Below are 18,871 nucleotides of genomic sequence, written 5' to 3'. Positions count from 1 at the left end.
ATGGACCCCCCCCCTTCCCAGAAAAAAAAATTATAAACTGTACATATCTATATGCCAACATGCAAATATATATCAATATATATATCAAATTGTCATTACATATATACTTTTTTCTATAAGTGCCGTTTTGACCAAGTGCCGTTTTAACCAAGTGCCGTTTTGACCAAGTGCCGTTTTCACTAGGTGCCGTTTTGCATAATTTAGGTGCCGTTTTCACCAGGTGCCGTTTTCACCAGGTACCGTTCTAACCATAATTCTATTGTATGTATGCATTATATAATATTATTTATTTCAAATCACGTTTTTTTCGAATCTAATCATTACATACACTCTGTAAACAATATTAAGACTAGTTATAAGTAAAGGAAAGAGTTAAGTCACTGCTATGACTGCTATTTTCGTGAATAAGAGATTTTATGAACACTAATCAATCAACTTGAATTAAATAATGGGGGATTGAATTTATAAAATATAACATATTGTTTATAAATTTGTGTATTTAAAGTGATTTAATCAAAAATAAAAAATATAATACGTTTTCCGTTCCTCGTTTTAGCAACACCCCTCCAGAACCCTTATCATTTTTCATTATTTTATCCATTTCAATATTAGTATGTGAATTGTGGGGAGGTGGATGGGATAAAACGATTGGGTACTAGATACACTCGTATATTTAATATCCTGACCTTGATCGACTGACACGCCCCCTCCCCCAACTGTTTTCAGTGGATACATATAACATTTAAACAAAACAATTTACATGTATCTTTCTCTGCAATGGTATTAATAATACCATTATGGTAATTCAGAAAAAGTATCAAATATTAATTTACATCGCCTTATACAATTTTATTAATAATGTGTTGAAAATAATTTTGACAAAATTTGATAGCCCCCCCCCCCCAATTTGAATGAATATGAATCCAGTCTTTTATCATGTTTATAGCCGGTTTTAAATTTTTACCACTTTGTACTGCAAACTGGCAAAGTTTTGGCTGCAGTAACGACTCATATTTTCTTGGGAGGGGGAGGGGGATAGTACCCTCCCCCGAATAATTTTGCCAATATTTATCGTAGAGGGTCCTATATCGGTGGGGTACCTAAATCGGTGGCATCTCCTTTTGAGCTGATGATTTTTAATGGGAGTTCTGACTTTTTCAATATATGAATGTTACGTAAACAGTAGTTTAAAGTATGTAATGTAAAATTAAAAATATTCCTAGGAATGACGGTGTTTGGTTAACTCAATGACACACTAAATTTATGAAACGTAAACAATTTACATGTAGATTGAAATTACCAATTATTTTTGAATTTGTTGAGAGTATGCAATCAAATACCTATTTGTATTCTTATATTTTCTCAACTGATGACAAAGCAAGTTGCTAAAGACACTAAGAAAACTACGTACGTTTATATTGAAAATATATGATTTTAGTTAGTCAGTCCTCCATGATTTTTCCCCTCGCTTATTTCATTACTACATGTTTCATATGTGTTTTTCTTTTTTCTTTCCCTTTTCATATTCTGATTATGTATATCATATATTCGTACCTCTGACCTGAATTTATATGTTGTAAATATTCTTCATTGTCCTCATGTACCTGAAATGGTTTGAGTGAATAAAATGATCTTGACTTTGAACAGGGGCCAGGTGCCTTAAACAAAATATCAAATGTATATTTTGATTAAAAAATATTCTGTTATTATTTGATTTAATTTCCTATTCAGTTGTACTTGTTGGGAAAAATTCTGTAACTGTTAATTACCTAGTCGGAAAAATCTGACGTTTTCCTGGCTTTTTACCTGGCATGTAAAATATCAAAATCGTAAAAAAGCCAGAAAAACGTCAGATTTTTCGGACTATTAATTACCATGAAATACATGTACATGTAGGACAGGACCCTATAGAAAACATAGCTACTACATGTATATGCCCCAGATAGAAAAAAAAAACATCTGATGACCTTTTATTTTTTTTTTTACTTTCTATGGAATTCTTGGTAGTTGATAATGTAGGTTGTCCCCCCTCCACCACACTGAAATTGCTTCCTATGGGCCTGATCTTTGTTTATTCAAGCTAAGTTGTTGTTTCTTTCTTACATTCACATATCTTAAAATAAGTTTTCCCTCTTTCTTAGTGCAATAATGCTCCACAACAACTCCCTAGGTGAAGAAAAAATGATCATACATGACTTTCTTCTTTCCATATTGACATACCTGTCACTTTTTACCCAATAATACTAAAGAGTTCCAATAAGGGGAGATAACAATTTAACTCCAGCAAATTGGTAACAAGGGGCTAAAATAAGCAAAAGAAAGTTATATGAAGTATCCAAATCAGTTATTCCTCTTCTAAAAAATATATTAGATTAAGAATCTTCTCTTTTTCATTTAAATACCATAGAAATAATCCAAAAATATGGTAAAAAACTGTTATTTAAAATATGTGAAATTGTAGCAAAACATGGTATTTCAAAGTTAATTTACGACATGTAGATATTATTTCCCAAGCTCAATATTTTACTACAAAGTAGACCTTAGATCATTCTTAAAGTAGCAATTAATTTAATTTAATTTCAACCTTGGTCTTGAGAGAAACGAGCATCTAAATATGGCTAAAAAATCATACTCATTTATTTAGGATCCATAAATAGATGTGTAAAAAATAAAATATTTATTTGAATTAAGTTTTTCCTCATTAATTGTGTTAATTGGACCATGACTTTGAAAATAAAATAAAATTTGAAAATAAACTGATGACAAAAGGTAACTTTTTGACTTGATCAATTTGTATACATTTTCCAATAAATTTTGTGTGATTTTCGTCAAATATGCAAATTAGCTGTTACTAAAAATAGATGCAGGGTTCGACATTTTTTTGTGGGTATTCTGACTTCTACCTTTATGTAGAAAATTTTAAGCCACTAAAACTCCCAAGTTGCAACCTTCCATTTGGACGATTTTTTGAATTTTGCATGGTTTTCTCGTGGACTGGCTCTTAAAACAGATTTGTCGCAATTAAGAAGTAACATTCCGCAAACACGCCCGACTATGATCCACCATCAAGTGTCTTTTCCTCTTGATTTACATAAATGAAACTCAAAGAAGGTTCGGTACGACTTTTCCGGATTTAGTGTATACATGGGTACGAGTATTTAAAAATTGTTTCAAATCCATGCTGATTTAGGTGATGCTCTGCGTGTTTTCTAATTGGAAATATCCATTAGTATCTAACTATTACCAAAAAGAGAACGATTTGCTACTATATTTTCAAGTAAAACGGCACATAAAAAGGGCCCATTAAGTGTTGCTTAAGTGCACTTGTCCTTCGCTTGGTATACTAGAATTTCTCGTCAGCATCTAAGAAACAACCTGAAATACGGAGGGCGGACCTTTTCTGATAGCTGCGTTTTAAGGTCCGCCCTGTCCCTTTGTCTAAGTTTTAAGCTATGAAAATAAACCCTGTCCAAAATTTTACCTCTATAACATATAAATATCTGAAATACAGAGGCCGGACCTTTTCTGATAACTGCGTTTAAAGGTCCGCCCTGTCTCTTTCTCAAGTTTTCAAGCTACGAAAATAAACACTGTCCAAAGTTTTCCCTTTAAGACATATAAATATCTGAAATACAGAGGCCGGACCTTTTCTGATAACTGCGTTTTAAGGTCCGCCCTGTCCCTTTTTCTAGTTTTTAAGCAACGAAAATAAACCCTGTCCAAAATTTTACCTTTATAACATAAAAATATCTGAAATACAGAGGGCGGACCTTTTCTGATAACTGCGTTTTAAGGTCCGCCCTGTCTATTTCTATAGTTTTCAAGCTAGGAAAATAAACACTGTCCAAAATTTTCCCTTTAAAACATAAAAATATCTGAAATACGGAGGGCGGATCTTTTCTGATAACTGCGTTTTAAGGTCCGCCCTGTCTATTTCTCTACTTCTCTAGTTTTTAAGCTATGAAAATAAACCCTGTCTAAAAATTTGCCTTTATAACATAAAAATATCTGAAATACAGAGGGCGAACCATATATTATACTGCGTTTTAAGGTCTGCCCTGTCCCTTTCTTCAGTTTTTAAGCTACGAAAATAAACCCTGTCCAAAAATTTTCCCTTTATAACATAAAAATATCTGAAATACAGAGGGCGGACCTTATATTATACTGCGTTTTAAGGTCCGCCCTGTCCCTTTCTCTAGTTTTTAAGCTACGAAAATAAACCCTGTCCAAAAATTTCCCTTTATAACATAAAAATATCTGAAATACAGAGGGCGGACCTTTTCTGATAACTGCGTTTTAAGGTCCGCCCTGTCTATTTCTCAAGTTTTCAAGCTACGAAAATAAACCCTGTCCAAAATTTTCCCTTTATAACAACGGAATTTTGAAAGAATTTATTATACACAACATTTTTCATATAAAAGTTCTGTATACATGTATATACATTTCTACATGAAGCACTAAGTCTAGTTAACAGAGTTTAATGAGCAGGCAATTTTTTTCATCGCATTTGATGTTCACTAAATTAAATGTCAAAGACTGCGCCGAACTTATGTCCAAGACATTTGATTTACTAAACAGTCTATAATTTTTTCTTAATAATTTTTTCATTACCGGAAAGCACTTCCTGAAAAATGTCGGAAATGACTAAAATGTCGGAAATAAAAAGTTTAAAATTTCAACAACAACAAAAAAAAAAAAATCCGAATTGGCATGCAGACTGAAACATTTAATGAAAATCAAACAATTTAATAAATCGCGTTTCACAGATATCAGAGATTTAAAATAATGGCCGATTCTTATCGACTCGGAATTTAAATCAGACACAGATTTAATTCAATTACATGTAGTTTGAATTAAACTAATAGAAACGTGGGGATATTTAAGTTCAATATCGGGGAAAATTTTAATTTGAACATAAATATCAAATCTCATGTAAATCTACGCTTAATTTAGTATTTTTAATTTTTAGCTCAGACATGCCATGATATTTCACTTTAAATATTCAAATTTGTACCATAGTGAGGTGTGATTTCTTTTGTGAAAAGTGTGGGTTTTCTGTACATAACCCACACTTTTCTATAACTCCGCCCATCGAGTCGGGACAAAAGAACTATTTATAAAACGATCATGCACGGTTTTTAAATGAAACAATCATACAAAAATTTGGAGAGTAAAAAGGGGTAAAAATTTCAATTGTATACAGCATTTTGTAATAAATAATAGTTAAAAACGGCCATTAATAAAAAGTGAAGAAAAAAAACTTCAGAAATCGCTTGATTTAAAAAAAAAAAATTAAATAGTGTAATGACTAGGGCTGGGACGATATATCGAGATATCGATATATCATGATACATGTGAGGACGATACGCATATCGATACATAAAAAGAAATATCGAAATATCGCCCATGAAAATCTGACTTCTATTTTTCTTTGTTTATTTAACATTTGGGGTTTAATATATAAAATAAATGAGTTAAATATAAATATAGATATGAAATAATTTCAAATAAATAATAATTAACACCATTTGAGTAAATTATTTTTGTTTTACAACATATAAACAACTATTTTTAATAAATTATTCTTATTTGCAAAAAAATAATTTATTTCAATGCAAAAAAAAAATTTATAGGCAATTTAACATATCGTGATACATATCGTATCGTGGCTCAAATATCGTGATACGTATCGATATAGAAAAAGTTGTATCGTCCCAGCCCTAGTAATGACCAGGGTGACGTTAGCTTAGTAGATATCAATATATCGTTCTTTTGATAACCAACAAAGGAAACACGGTACATACTTGACGTAAAAACAAGTGTACACTACTGTACATAAATAACCTTTTCGATCTAGCCGATCAAATATCTAATTTTCATTAAATTAAAACATAACAAACATTTCAATCAACGTACCACTGTGCACGGCAAAGTTTGTATCAGGTTGACAAAAATTTCAGTTAAACCAAGTTCATAATAAATTTAAATTACTAGTATGTAATTTTGACGATTGAAATTTACGGGAAAAAAAGTCATATCAAATTAACATATATCATTGAAACCAAACTCGTTATTTTTTCAATTACATAAATCAAACATTTTAAAGGGCTTAGATGTTTAATTTTTATGTCGCTTGCGTGGCCCAGTGGTTTAATCACCTGCCCTAGAGTCAACTAATAAGAAGTTGAATCCCACTGTGGGACGTGGAGACCTATAAAGTATAAACAGAGGTCCCGTGTCGCAGGAGGTGTTGACAGGAAGATCCCTTGACTGTTCAATGACCCTGAGTGCCGAGTATAGGACAAAATTTGTAGCAAAATTTGAAAAGTATATTGTATACAAATCACTTACCCTATATTCGATGGACGTGGTCAGAAGGACACGAAGGAGCGTAAAATCATATAAAATCCAAATGCATATTTGAAACCAAACACTTAATGTTTCAATCACGCGAACCAGTCCGACCGATTCCTAAGCTGACTTACATATGAATGATTTTTGAAAACTATGGTACAAGTCATTTACCCCATATCACACTGTTGATTATGTGTAGATACCCGATGGACGTGGTCATAATGACAGCTCGGGAGCTACGCTCCCTCGTGTCATTATGACCACGCCCATCGGGTATCTACACATAACCAACAGTATGATATGGGGTAACTACTACAAAGACTATACATGTATGATTATAATTATTATAAATGTCGCAGTTTTGAAGTGTACGCCTGAATATTTTGTTCCTTAGCATAATTTATTAATTAAAAAAAATCAGATCTATTGATATGTATTTTTAGCTAACACATGACCATTAGGTTCACCGACCATTCAATGACAGCGCCATCTGCCGCGGGCTCTACCTGTGGGTACCTGTCAGGTAAACAAATACGTCACACCCCCATTGTTTTATTAGCTATACACACCGACAGATTTCACACCTTTAATCGTACTAATTTACACAAAGCAAATTCTAGGGAAAAACAAACACTTGCACAATAATTGTGGCATGATTTTTAAAGAAATCATGGTCCTAAACGGCACTGCTTAAAGCACACTAAACGAGTAGATTTTTGTGTAGAGTTACATGTATGTTGTACAAAAAATAAAACACAGAAGGGTAAATCCTTCTTTCATCATAAAGTATAAACAAACGAGCCTTAATTTCATATATTAAAGTCAAGATTAAAACATTTTGCACCACCCGGACCTTAAAACGAAGGGGGACCTTTTCTTATACGGGCCGGACCTTTTCTTATAAAAGGCGGACCTAATTTGTTATCGTATTTGGTCCGGCCGGACCTTTAAACGAGGCGGACCAAATATTATGCGACACCGGTCGGCAGGGGATGCTCACTCCTTTATGGCAATTGTCTGTTCCTATTTTGTATTGTTTTATGGACTTTTTATCTTGAATACCGTTCGTCATCTCCAAATGTTTCATGAAGCAACGCTGTTCCATTCCTATTATATTTCATCATTTACATGTATCGAATTTTGTTACTTGTAATACTTTATATGTAAAGAAAATACCGGTGATTGTTTAAGAAATTATGCGGGTTATGTATTTCTCTGCAACAGCTACGACATTAATTCCCGTCCTAACAACCCAAGAAAGCATTTTATTATTTAAATAGTCATCTATCCTAAGTATTCATACAAACCTGCAGTTGACACAGATTTTGGAAATGGCTGAACACATTTCAGTACCCATTCTGCGAAGCAAGTGACTATGCAACTGTAGCTCTACAAACTTTTTTTTTTTGAAGTTGGGGTCTATTTTTCAATGTATAAAAATAAGAAAATGGCATAAAACAAGCATTTCTTGCTTTTATTATATCTATTGTTCAGGAACATAATACAGAAAGTTTGTAAATAAATAAATTGATCAACAAGGTGTATGCTTACTCCAAATATTTGACTTTTTTCACTTTCCCAATGTAATGTTCTGTTACATAAAGGATGTCATTCTTGTCCACAAACAAATCATGTGGAGTGTACAGATCACAATTATCGATCAGACGCAGAAAATGTCCATCTTTGTCCAAGATGTGGATAAGATGATTCGGACAATCTGCTGTCAGGATTTGGCTCTGGCTGTCGGTGGTTATACCGATTGGATGGAATGTGTTGATCTTTCTGGAATCTTCTTTCAGCTGGTTCTGCTGGTTTCTAACAGCCGATGGATGACCGCTATACCTAAATCTGAGGTTTCCTTCTTCGTTTACCACCAAAACTTCGCCAGCTTCAGAGTCTGCCACACAGATGTCGTAGTTGTTGTTTTCACATATATATTTACTACTATGGTTTCCCGATAATAAAGGATTTCCCTTGTCATCAAATTGTATGATTTGTTTTTCTTTGGAATCCGTCAGTGAATAACGTACAATTCTGCACTGCACCGTCTCTTCTTGTGAAGCTTCATCCCCGTCTTCTTCCAACTCCTCAATACTGTTCATGGTGACTAAGAGGTCTCCAGATGAGGTCACACAGAGATTTTGAGGTTCCCATTCCTCTAGGTACACGATTTCTTTTTCCTGGCCATTTTCTATCATGTTAAGGACAGACGAGACGTTCCTTAATAATAGATAAATTTTTCTAAGAGTTTGTCATTGAAGTATTTCTACTTAAACATGTTTACTCACAAAAAATTGAGGTACCTTACCAGGCATTTCTGCAAGATACCAGGGGTAGTTTTTGTTATATAATCCTTTGGGGAAGAAAAATAATTTTCCAATTTCAAATGTTTAAGTGTTTGGATTGTTTAAAAAGGTGTAGAAACTGGTTTAGAAATCAGAATGTTACTAAAATTTTGAATATTTTTCGTACATTACAAAGATATACAATACAGATTTTGAGGAACGTCTCGTCTGACCTTAATTGTCCCTGTTGCCCAGTCAGAGTAAACCAAATAACCATTACTTGTCACGGCTATATCACTTGGCCATGCATCTGATATTATTTCTATTGATTTTATCAGTGATCCTTGGTTGTCATAGCACTTTATGGTGCTGTATCTTCCACTAACCCAGATGTTGACATCTCTGTAACAAGAAACACTGTACAACTTCCTACTCCCCGTGTCAACAGCCCCAATGAGTTCTGGGTCATCCAGAAGATGCTTGACAGGCATTTTTACTGTGTAGCCATGTTCCACTGACCTAGTTGAAAGAGGTAATAAAGTCCCAAATACTTCGTTAACCTGTTGTCTGTCTATTTCTTTGGGATCAAACTTCGGCCCTGTCACTTCCACTTTTTGAGGAAGTCGAAAGAATTCCTTGTTTCGCGATTTGAATCCCATTACCAGGGCTACATCATTTGATTCTGTGACTTCTCTCAGAGTTTCCAGTGATTGATGAATATCTGAACGTATCTTCCTCATTTCTTCTAAATGATCATGCAGAATATCAACGTGTTTAGTTCTCATCTTTTTAATTTCACCATTCATTTCTTCTACAGAATTTTTAATCTCTTTCTGCAACTCTTCTCCTTGCTTTATAACTGCTTCTGAAAGGTTTTCATATTCCCCATCTATTTTGGCAACTCCAGATTCTATCTCTGTAATTATGGCCTCATATGTAGAAAAGATAATGCTTTCAAATTCACATTTATCCTTTTGTATTATTTCTTTTTTGAATTTGTAGATTTCAGATAGATTTGAGAATGTATGCCCATTGTGTATTTCAGACGAAACACAGTGTGAACAAACAAACATGTTGCACTGATTGCACTGAAATTCACATCTCTGACTGCCATGAGTTGTACACATTGGGTAGATCAAAGTAGATTTCCGCTGACTGAAGGGGACAACTTTATGTTTGGTATATTCATCTCCGATATGTTCACCAATACAAGGCCTGCAAAGGTTGACGTAGCAGAGTTCACAGTGAGTGGAGGCTAAGGCGCTCTCACACAGGTCACAGCGGGGTACATCCTGGGCGCTCAAATGCAGATCCATTGGAGTGTATTTTATTTATCTACAAATGAAAGTTCCAATATTTTATCAAAATGATTAGAAGTAAAATGCAGATTTCAATTCTAGTACATTTGTATTCATCTCAATGCTTAATATATACAGCAGAATAATTTTCCATTTCCATTTTCCCCCTCTGACTGTGACAACTCTTTGAAAGTTGGTAGATTTAATTTCTTGGTCATTCTATGGGCATGTAAATTTCGGGTAGCGACACGTCAGGAGCTAAAGAGGCCTAATAGATGTGTATGTAAATCCCGTGTGTCTGTTTTTGTGGCTGACGGAAAGGATGTCTAATATGCATGTAAATCTCGTGCAGCTGTCTTTGTGTTTGACGTCAGTGGGTGGGTACTATTAAAATTGACATGGAAGGCCTTGTGTTATTTAAATTTATTCGAATTTTAATATCTATATTAACAATTTTTTCACAATGAAATGGAAATATATAAGGAATCGCTGTCTAGTTATAGTATAGTTAAGTATGCCAGGGATATCAACACTGGCATACTTTACCAACTAGACAGTGATTCCTTAAACATTGTCATAAAAGTTACATTACGGGGCATGTTTTTACATTGTGATTCTTATTTATAATTTCAATGAGGACAGCAAGGCCACGGACTCAGGAAAAGATGTCAGTATGGAAATAATATATCCACATTTAAAGATCGAAGCATTCTAAGCACATTTGAAAAGTGAACAAGATTATAGAACTGTCACATGATATTTTAGCATGCTTTAGATGTAGGCCTATCGGATTCCTGTGAAATAGAAAAGAAGAATATTTTCCCGATATTGTGCTTTGATTTGTTAAAATATAAATTAAAATGCCTCATTTGATACAACATGTAACATTTTAACACTTTCTTCCATAAAACTTTGCGTTCTCTAGGACATTTTTCCATACTTTTAAAACATTATTTGAATGTGAGTAAATGTAATCTGTATTTTAAATCAAGGAGACAATTGAACATTTGTTAAAATTCGGAGAACACTCGAGGACCAAAGAGAAACCCAACCTCATAGTGTCATGTATTAGTGTCACTGTGCTCCTCAGTTGACTGCGTACCAGTCCTGGCAGTCCAATCGAGGTTTTGGTTCGATCCTTGTATGGAGCGTCATATTTTAATTTTTAATTTTTTTTATATCAATTTGTTTGTAGGTTTTAATTTATTGACTGATTTATTGAAAGTTTGGAATAAATAAATTATGGATTAGTTGCACCGAAAGCAAAAGGAATTCTTCACACCTACTGAAACTTTAAATGATACAGGGATACCCTATATTATCTTATTATACGTAATACTGTACATAATAGGTGTTCATTTATTTATTTTATTTTTTTTTTTTTGGGGGTAAAGTGTTACTACATATGTTTGTTATCGTAACTAATAATATAAACGAACTATTTTAAATACTAATGTAAAAATTTTTTCAATGTGCATAACTTTATACATTTGTAAAATCTGTCCAGCTGACATGTGGTCAACTGTGTCCAGATCGTGAACATTAAAAATTGTAAATTTTTCAAACATACGATTCCTGTGGGTCACACGCGAAATAAACCTATCTTCTCCTACAGACGCACTGAACAAGTTCAAGGACTCGTCAACAATAAACAAGTTAGCATGTTTTTATCGTGCCTTTGATTAAAGAGTTGACATTTTCACTGTATAATCTTGTACCAATACATACATGTATACATGTAAAACATTCAACAGTTAACGTCAATTTATATCTTTTGTATTGGTGTAAAATAAATGAATCCCGGAATGCAAAAATGGTAGTTCCCAGTGAAACGTGTTAAAAATTCTGTTATAAAATTTACATAAAAAATGTGTATGATATAAACAGATAAGACTAAAAGTTTCCTATATTTTTTTAAACCTTGCGACAGATATTTAACAGATTCTATAAAACTGAATGCATTACAAGTATGTAGTATAAAAACAACAATATTTACCGTTTCCTGTGAAGACCAAAACACATCATTGATTCCTATTAAAATGGCGGGAACACTGCTGTGTCGAAATAGAAAGTAGGCTTATCTCTCTTTGCTCGGTAGGAACACTGATTTTCACTGCCTATTTCTTCAGTGCCATGCATTTCATACGTGTGAAATTGATGCAATGCATCAAATCGGCCGCAAACAAAATTTAGGTATTTTCCTTGGGCCTTTGTTATCTTTACTAAAAACCCATATAGCTCTCAAGAAAACCGGAATTTGGAAAAATAGTGAAATCTTTGTGAAACCCAATGCCAAAGAGTACAAAGTACTTTGATTTCGTGGGTAAAGTAAGTTTTAAAGCTTTGAATTTGTTCGTGTTCGTCCTCCAGCAACTGAATTCTAATTCTTATTATACCCCCCGCTTGAAAACCGTCTGTTACGCTTTGGGGTTCCCCTCTCTTATCCTCTCGTACCACTGAATGAAATTTGATGAGGCTTTCACAAAATCTGTATTACATATTGCCATTGTGCACCTCCTATATATTTTACTTTTTGATCCGACACATATTTTGGGTTTCCCATAGCAAAACATGGACACTGCCATTTTATTCATATATGAGGTGGGGGTTTAATGAGCTCATTGCTCACAGTGCCTCTAGTTTTTGCAATCAGCAGATAATGTTGTAAATGGAACTATAAGATATTTCATTGTTCAATAGCCTAATAGAATACTATGGTTTCTACGTAGAAATGACAACATATCTAGCAGACGTGCATTGTCCACATTTCACTATTGATTATGATTTCTGCCTGATTATGATGTCAGATCTGTTTTATACCGGTACGAGGTTAGATCAGATTAATCGTGTGGTACTTTTTTCTGTGGGATGACTATTTTAGCAATGGCTATGAATGTCGAGTAAGAGTAAAATATTTGAAGCCCTTCATTCTCCAATGGCAATGAGACGTAAAACGACATACAACCAACAACTGTTGACTAGTGAAAAACCATGATGTGATTTTATTTTCATTTTTTAGACCTGAATATAACGGGTATAACAATTAACCCATTAAAGACGTTCACCTCAATAGTTACATTTTCTCATAGAAAAGTTTTTTTTTTAAATTGTCATCATTTCAAATACATCATATTCATTGTAATTTCATGATCTGTTATTTATAATGAGAACTAGATATGTCAGGTTGTTCTTACTTCCTCTATGACCTTTGTAAACTCGGAGTTATATATAACAAACGATTCCGCAGACTTTACATCATTTTGATTCTCAGGTTCAGCTGTGTCGTCCTCAATGCCTTTGACAGTTCGACATTTAAACACATCAAAACGAGGATGCACGATTCCTCTTTCAAACAAAAAGTGAGTCAAACGGGAAACAAAAACAATGGTTGCAAGTGACATCAACATGCAAAGAGTTTTAAAGGGGAACATCTGACCATGCTTTTCTGAGTAGTAAGGATACTTAATTAGAGCATCAATGCCTAAAGTTGGTTCCCCTCCGGCTATCCGGAAAAACATACCGACCACGTATCCCAGTAGAGACCCGTAAGTGTTGGCGTAGTTGAGGTAAGTGACGCAAAGAAGCTGCGGAAAAAGCACCACGTAAACGAGGTCGGAACAAAGATACCATAAAGTATAGACGGACTTGACATTAATCGCCATCACTGTCGCCAAAGCCCCAACACCGAATATTGCAAATCTCATGACCCATATGATTTCTCTTTCAGAAGCCTGGAATTGTACGAAAAAGAAAAATAATTGCTTTAATTTAAAGCACAAGAGACTTAGAAGAAATTGATAAATTGACGAGAAACTATGCAATAAAATAATTAATTTTGCAGTGAAATATATAATTCTAACTTAAACAATATACCTTTTGTCGAAATATCATTTTGTAGATGTTCCTAGCAAACATACAACTGGCAGATAAAATTGAAGAGTCAGCAGACGACATAACAGCAGCAGACACTGCTCCCAGACCAAAGAAAGAGACCCAGTCTGGCGTCAAGTATTGTAGGACGAGGGGTAAAATATCGGATGCCCTGTTTGGGATATCAGATACATTGAAGTTGTCTCTTGTTACATAAGCAGTGCTATTCCAATCTAGAATTCAGAAAATATGGATTACGAAATTAATCGTTTATAATCCATATAATTTTGGCCAAAAGATGATAAGTCCTAAACTTTGAGTGATGACAGGTAAAAGTATTTTATACACTAAAAATGTTGGTAAAGATAATAAAACTTAAACTCAACCAATTTGTATGATAAATTACAATAGGATGTGTATAACATTTTTAAAGAATCAAGTTCACCTGCATTGACGGCTATTGCGCCTAATAAAACCGATGGAACAGACATGATGAGACATCCTAATGCACCTAAAAACGACAAATACTGAGCAGCTCGGGCTGTTCTGGCTGACAACACTCGCTGGAAATAGACCTGCCAGGGTATCCCTCCAAAGATAAGCAGGAGAAATGAGTCAATGTACACGCCTGATTCTTCTTGATCCACTCCTTTGACCCACTCAGTGGTGGAATTCACGGATATGTTTTCTACCACGTCGTTGACCATAGCAAACGGAACACAAATCCACTGCAAGTGCAGCCATTGACAACATGACAGTTTGAACGTCTAGTATACATATGCTTTAAAATTTATGGATTTAAATTACTCGATTTTGTTAATATATACATTGTACTGATCCTAAAATGTAGAAATAGGATACCTGATTTTGGATACCTACCAAACCAACAAATATGCAAATGAGTTGTACGACGTCAGTGTAAGCCACAGAATAAAGCCCTCCAAACAGAGTATAGAAGACAGCGATACAGGCGGAGGAAATGATGGAAACTTCGTGGGAAAGTCCTATAATCACCCGAAGTGTACTCCCTGTAAATTAGCTAGAATAAATATCCTTTATATGCATTGCTCTAAACGTATGGAACATTCCAAAGTCAAACAATGACCCAACCATTGATATGAAACAAGTCATTAAAATACGACTAAATGATTAGTTATATTTACTAACAAGGGCATTATATCGCCCATAGTCTATAGAATCTACCAAATGCTAACTTCAAATGAGGTTGTTGGGATCCCTGTAGAATAAACTTATCTATCAGTATCCTGTCTCGGTTTAAAAATTGATCGCATGCGGGATATTACTACATTATAAAAGGAAATATGACTATTGAAAAGTTGAAGATATCTCTTTGTCATATAAAAAAATTAGTTGTAATGATGTTTTGATACATGCACATGAATATGTGGAGGACTCGCCCCCTACTTTGATGTATATTACCTGTATTTTATACTAACATGTCATTCCCTGGACTAGGTTGACTTACCCAGAGCAGCTAGGATGGCCCCTGACCAGAACACCTCCCCCAGTAGTGCCGGTATGTAGATCAGTCCTCCCATTCTCTCCCCGTAGGTCCGGGTGAAGGGGTCCAGCATTGTTACATATCCTTGTTGTCGCATCTTTCGAGCAAAAGCTAAACCTCCTAAAAATTTCGTGTGACAAAAAATTTAAATCCAACAAACCAATATTATTCGCAAAGAACGAAAAATTTTCTCAAGAAAAAACCTGATTTTATAGCAATTGGCCTCATCAAAATACTATATTTGTACAATGTTTGCTTTTACTTCTTACCAATTGCAAGACTAAGAGAATATCCCAGCGGGGCCTGACAGTTCAGTAAGCCATCCCTGTACACTGTTTCTGCTGTACCATTGATGAAACCACCTCCGACCCACGTAGCTTTGATCATACAAAAACATGTACAGATCGTCATTTTTCGTGCCATGACCTTATTCTTATTGAAAGTATACACACTTAATAAACCGAAATTAAAGGTAAAAAAAATTATTTTATAAATGGGAAAATACATGAAAAATTATACAATACAAATGGGAATTTATAGACTATAAATATAAATACAAAATTACAAATGAAAAATAATGGAAATCAAATGTAATATACTAGTAGATACTACCTGGTAAGTAATACAAATGGGAAATAGAATCAAATAAAATGTCAAATGCAAATGGAAAATTAGGAAAAATATACTATACAGATAAAAAAAAAATCGAATACTGGATACAATATTGAATTTTTATGTACAAATAAAATTTTGTGACTTTAAAGAGTACCAAAAATACGAAATGTTAACATCCCAAATTCCTCTTCGCGTCATTGTGAACTACATGTATATAATTTAATCCTTACCCGTCATGGTGAAGACCCCTACAAATGGACCAATATTCCTCCCCGCCAGCATCACATTCTCGCTGTTTGTCTCCCCTTTGGTCCGGCGGGCCGCCCATAATCCGATGACCAGGATAACGATATAGAAGATGATGACCGAAATTAATCCGGGGACGTTCAGAACCATTTCTGCCTTGTTCAGAATTAAATTATGGTGTTATATCTTAGATACAGTTCAAATATGTAAGTTGTCAAGTCAGATAGGAGTAGGGATTATGAGATAATATTTACATGTATTTTAAGGTAACAACTCTATAATTTTGCTGACCAAGGATAATGTTAATCTACATTAACCTTCTAAACAATTTAACTTCAAGAACTTTTTCTCTTAGTAATCTTATATTTTTTTACTATTGGAGGGGGGAGGTAAATGTCTTCCTCGATTTCTCTGCTTTTTTCTGTCGAAGAATGAATTAGATATTATATTGAGCAGGTGAGTGGTTTGTCTGTGAAATTAGAAAAAAAAAATCACCATTGTAATTTTTTGTGTTACTGTGTTTAAAATTTGTTCAACTATAATGCATTTTCCTAATATCAGAAATGTACATTCAAGACAATAGGCCTACAAAATGTACAGATGAAGAAAGTAAAAAATAATTTCTTAAATTTCTATTGAAAAAATCATTTTCTTTTGTAAAGGACATTTGATACTGAACTGTTTTCATCATCTGTTTGAATGATGATGATGACGATTTATCGATCAAATATCGTCTGACAGAGGAGAGGGGGGGGGGGGGGAGTATACAAATGCAAAGAATTTACGTCCCCCGCTTTCAGTGTCTTAATTTATTGAGACATATTGTAAACGTTTCCTTTCTTGTTTGGGTATCATACAAAAACACATACTTTATGAACATTGGCGTCGGAAGCAAATTGAAAGTGGGGGGGCTAAGTGTAAGAAAAAATTTTTTGTACCTCCAAAAAAACCTGACAAGCAAAAAAAAAAAAAAGGAAATGTCTATTTCCCAAACACGAAAATCCTATTTCGTGTGTGGGGGGGGGGGGGGGGGGGGCAAGGTTCGAACTCCAGTACCAAAAATTTTCTTCCAAACACCAACACTTTCCCAATTTTAACCTATACTAAGACGTTTCTGTGGAAAGTGGGGGGGCTAAACTTACGAAGATATGTTCAATGTCTATACTAAGTATATATTTGGAAAAAAGTGGGGGGGCTAAGCCCCCCCCCTAGCCCCCCCGGTTCCGACGCCTATGATGAATGAATAAAATGAACGGTAAATATTAAAGCTTCCCAAAACTGCATCAATCTTCATGAACAAGTTCATGATGTCAAATATCATAATCCGAAAAAAAATGAAAGCCCTGTCTCTTCTGGAGCAAAGTTTATGGCCAAAGATGATATTTTTGGATAACTGTGTTAAACTTTTAGGTCAAAGTCATTATTCAAAAATAATATTTATTTCTTAGAGGTACCGGTATTGTCACAGGTAATGTATATGTTTATTGTAAAATATGAGAGCTCTATCTTCTCATTCAATCGTTATTACTTATGAAAAGAGTGGGGGGGAAAAACTAGATTAAACTTGATAGTGAAGGTTACGGGGACACGTCAAAAGTAACAGATTCAAAAACCAGCAACACTTTAAACCTTTTAAGATTACAGTGTAGGTAAAATTTATGGGTCAGACTCGTGGGGTTAAAAGATGATACTTAATTTTGAAAGATCTTGTCATATATTTATATTCCATAATGTACGTTGTATATCAATATGGTTTGCACCCTTCTTTGGATGTCTGCAATCTTCAATTTCGATAATTACTATTTGGAAATTCCTTTTCCCATTATACTTTTTTTGTTCTCAAAAACTCAAAACTGAATTGACAATAAACTCAGATTATTTAATTTTTTAATTTTAGTTATCCATGAAAGTCAGAAATATCTATAGAATTGCTATATATGAATTTTCAAAAAAAAAAAGACAAAAATATGCAGACCCAGCTTGCACTTCCTTCTTAATACCAGATTTATAAAAGTATATAAAACACCTGTACTTTTTGGGAGTAATTTATTGTTTCTGGGGATCAATACTAAAATAAAAACTAGAATATTTTTTTCAAAAAATACTGGCATGTACACTGTACAATAAATATACACAAATTAAAAAGTATCAAATATGCAAAATATGATAAATTTGAATAAACATAAGAAAAATATGTTATTTTATTGTATAAAAATATGCACGTGTGATATGTTAACTTGTTCGACAGACTTTTTCATATTCTACCAAGCCTCATTCTATATCACATGTATACCAGTATCCCTTAACGTAATCTAACTTGAATGAAAGATGATATTTATTATGCTTAATTTGCTTTTTAGTTTTTATATATCTTTGCAGAAACTCCAGTTAAATATTTTGCCAAATAGGATACGTGTTGTACATGTAATGGTATCATAAAAACACATGATTATAGAACAAATTTTACAATAGAATGTCAAAAATGTATCATTCATCAATATTTAAAGTTTGAAAAATGGACTCCATAAAAGAAACCACTAGTATATACTAAAAAACTTTCTGTGAATATGAAAATTTTAATTTCCTTTGGATTTCATAGAAAGTAGTATCAAATATTTGAGAAAAAGGAAATATAAAATTAATACATGACTAAGAAATCCAGATAGTGAACTATTGTTTCT

At 33.7% G+C, this 18,871-nt stretch overlaps 3 protein-coding genes across 3 annotated transcripts; all 3 read right to left on the bottom strand.

The window, feature by feature from the left end:
* Window positions 1-7,901: 7,901 nt before the first annotated feature.
* LOC134276433 (uncharacterized) lies at window positions 7,902-8,552 on the bottom strand. The gene has a single exon (XM_062758692.1). It carries the CDS (start codon window positions 8,550-8,552, stop codon window positions 7,902-7,904), a length of 651 nt encoding a protein of 216 aa, XP_062614676.1.
* A 1-nt stretch (window position 8,553) lies between these two features.
* LOC134276432 (E3 ubiquitin-protein ligase TRIM71-like) lies at window positions 8,554-9,955 on the bottom strand. Its single transcript, XM_062758691.1, has 2 exons — window positions 8,873-9,955; window positions 8,554-8,574 (listed from the first exon to the last, which is right to left on the bottom strand). Exons 1-2 carry the CDS (start codon window positions 9,953-9,955, stop codon window positions 8,554-8,556), a joined length of 1,104 nt encoding a protein of 367 aa, XP_062614675.1.
* Window positions 9,956-13,116: 3,161 nt separating this feature from the next.
* Window positions 13,117-16,340, bottom strand: LOC134276431 (high-affinity choline transporter 1-like). Its single transcript, XM_062758690.1, has 7 exons — window positions 16,175-16,340; window positions 15,599-15,706; window positions 15,294-15,449; window positions 14,687-14,835; window positions 14,253-14,535; window positions 13,811-14,040; window positions 13,117-13,668 (listed from the first exon to the last, which is right to left on the bottom strand). The coding sequence occupies exons 1-7, from the start codon at window positions 16,338-16,340 to the stop codon at window positions 13,117-13,119; spliced, it is 1,644 nt and encodes a 547-aa protein (XP_062614674.1).
* Window positions 16,341-18,871: the final 2,531 nt, after the last annotated feature.

The sequence above is a fragment of the Saccostrea cucullata genome, unplaced genomic scaffold, assembly GCF_032062105.1.
Source record: "Saccostrea cucullata isolate Sc308-1 unplaced genomic scaffold, CSIRO_AGI_Scuc_v1 ctg349, whole genome shotgun sequence".
Taxonomy (NCBI): domain Eukaryota; kingdom Metazoa; phylum Mollusca; class Bivalvia; order Ostreida; family Ostreidae; genus Saccostrea; species Saccostrea cuccullata.
This window is presented reverse-complemented; position numbering and strand designations above follow the sequence as displayed.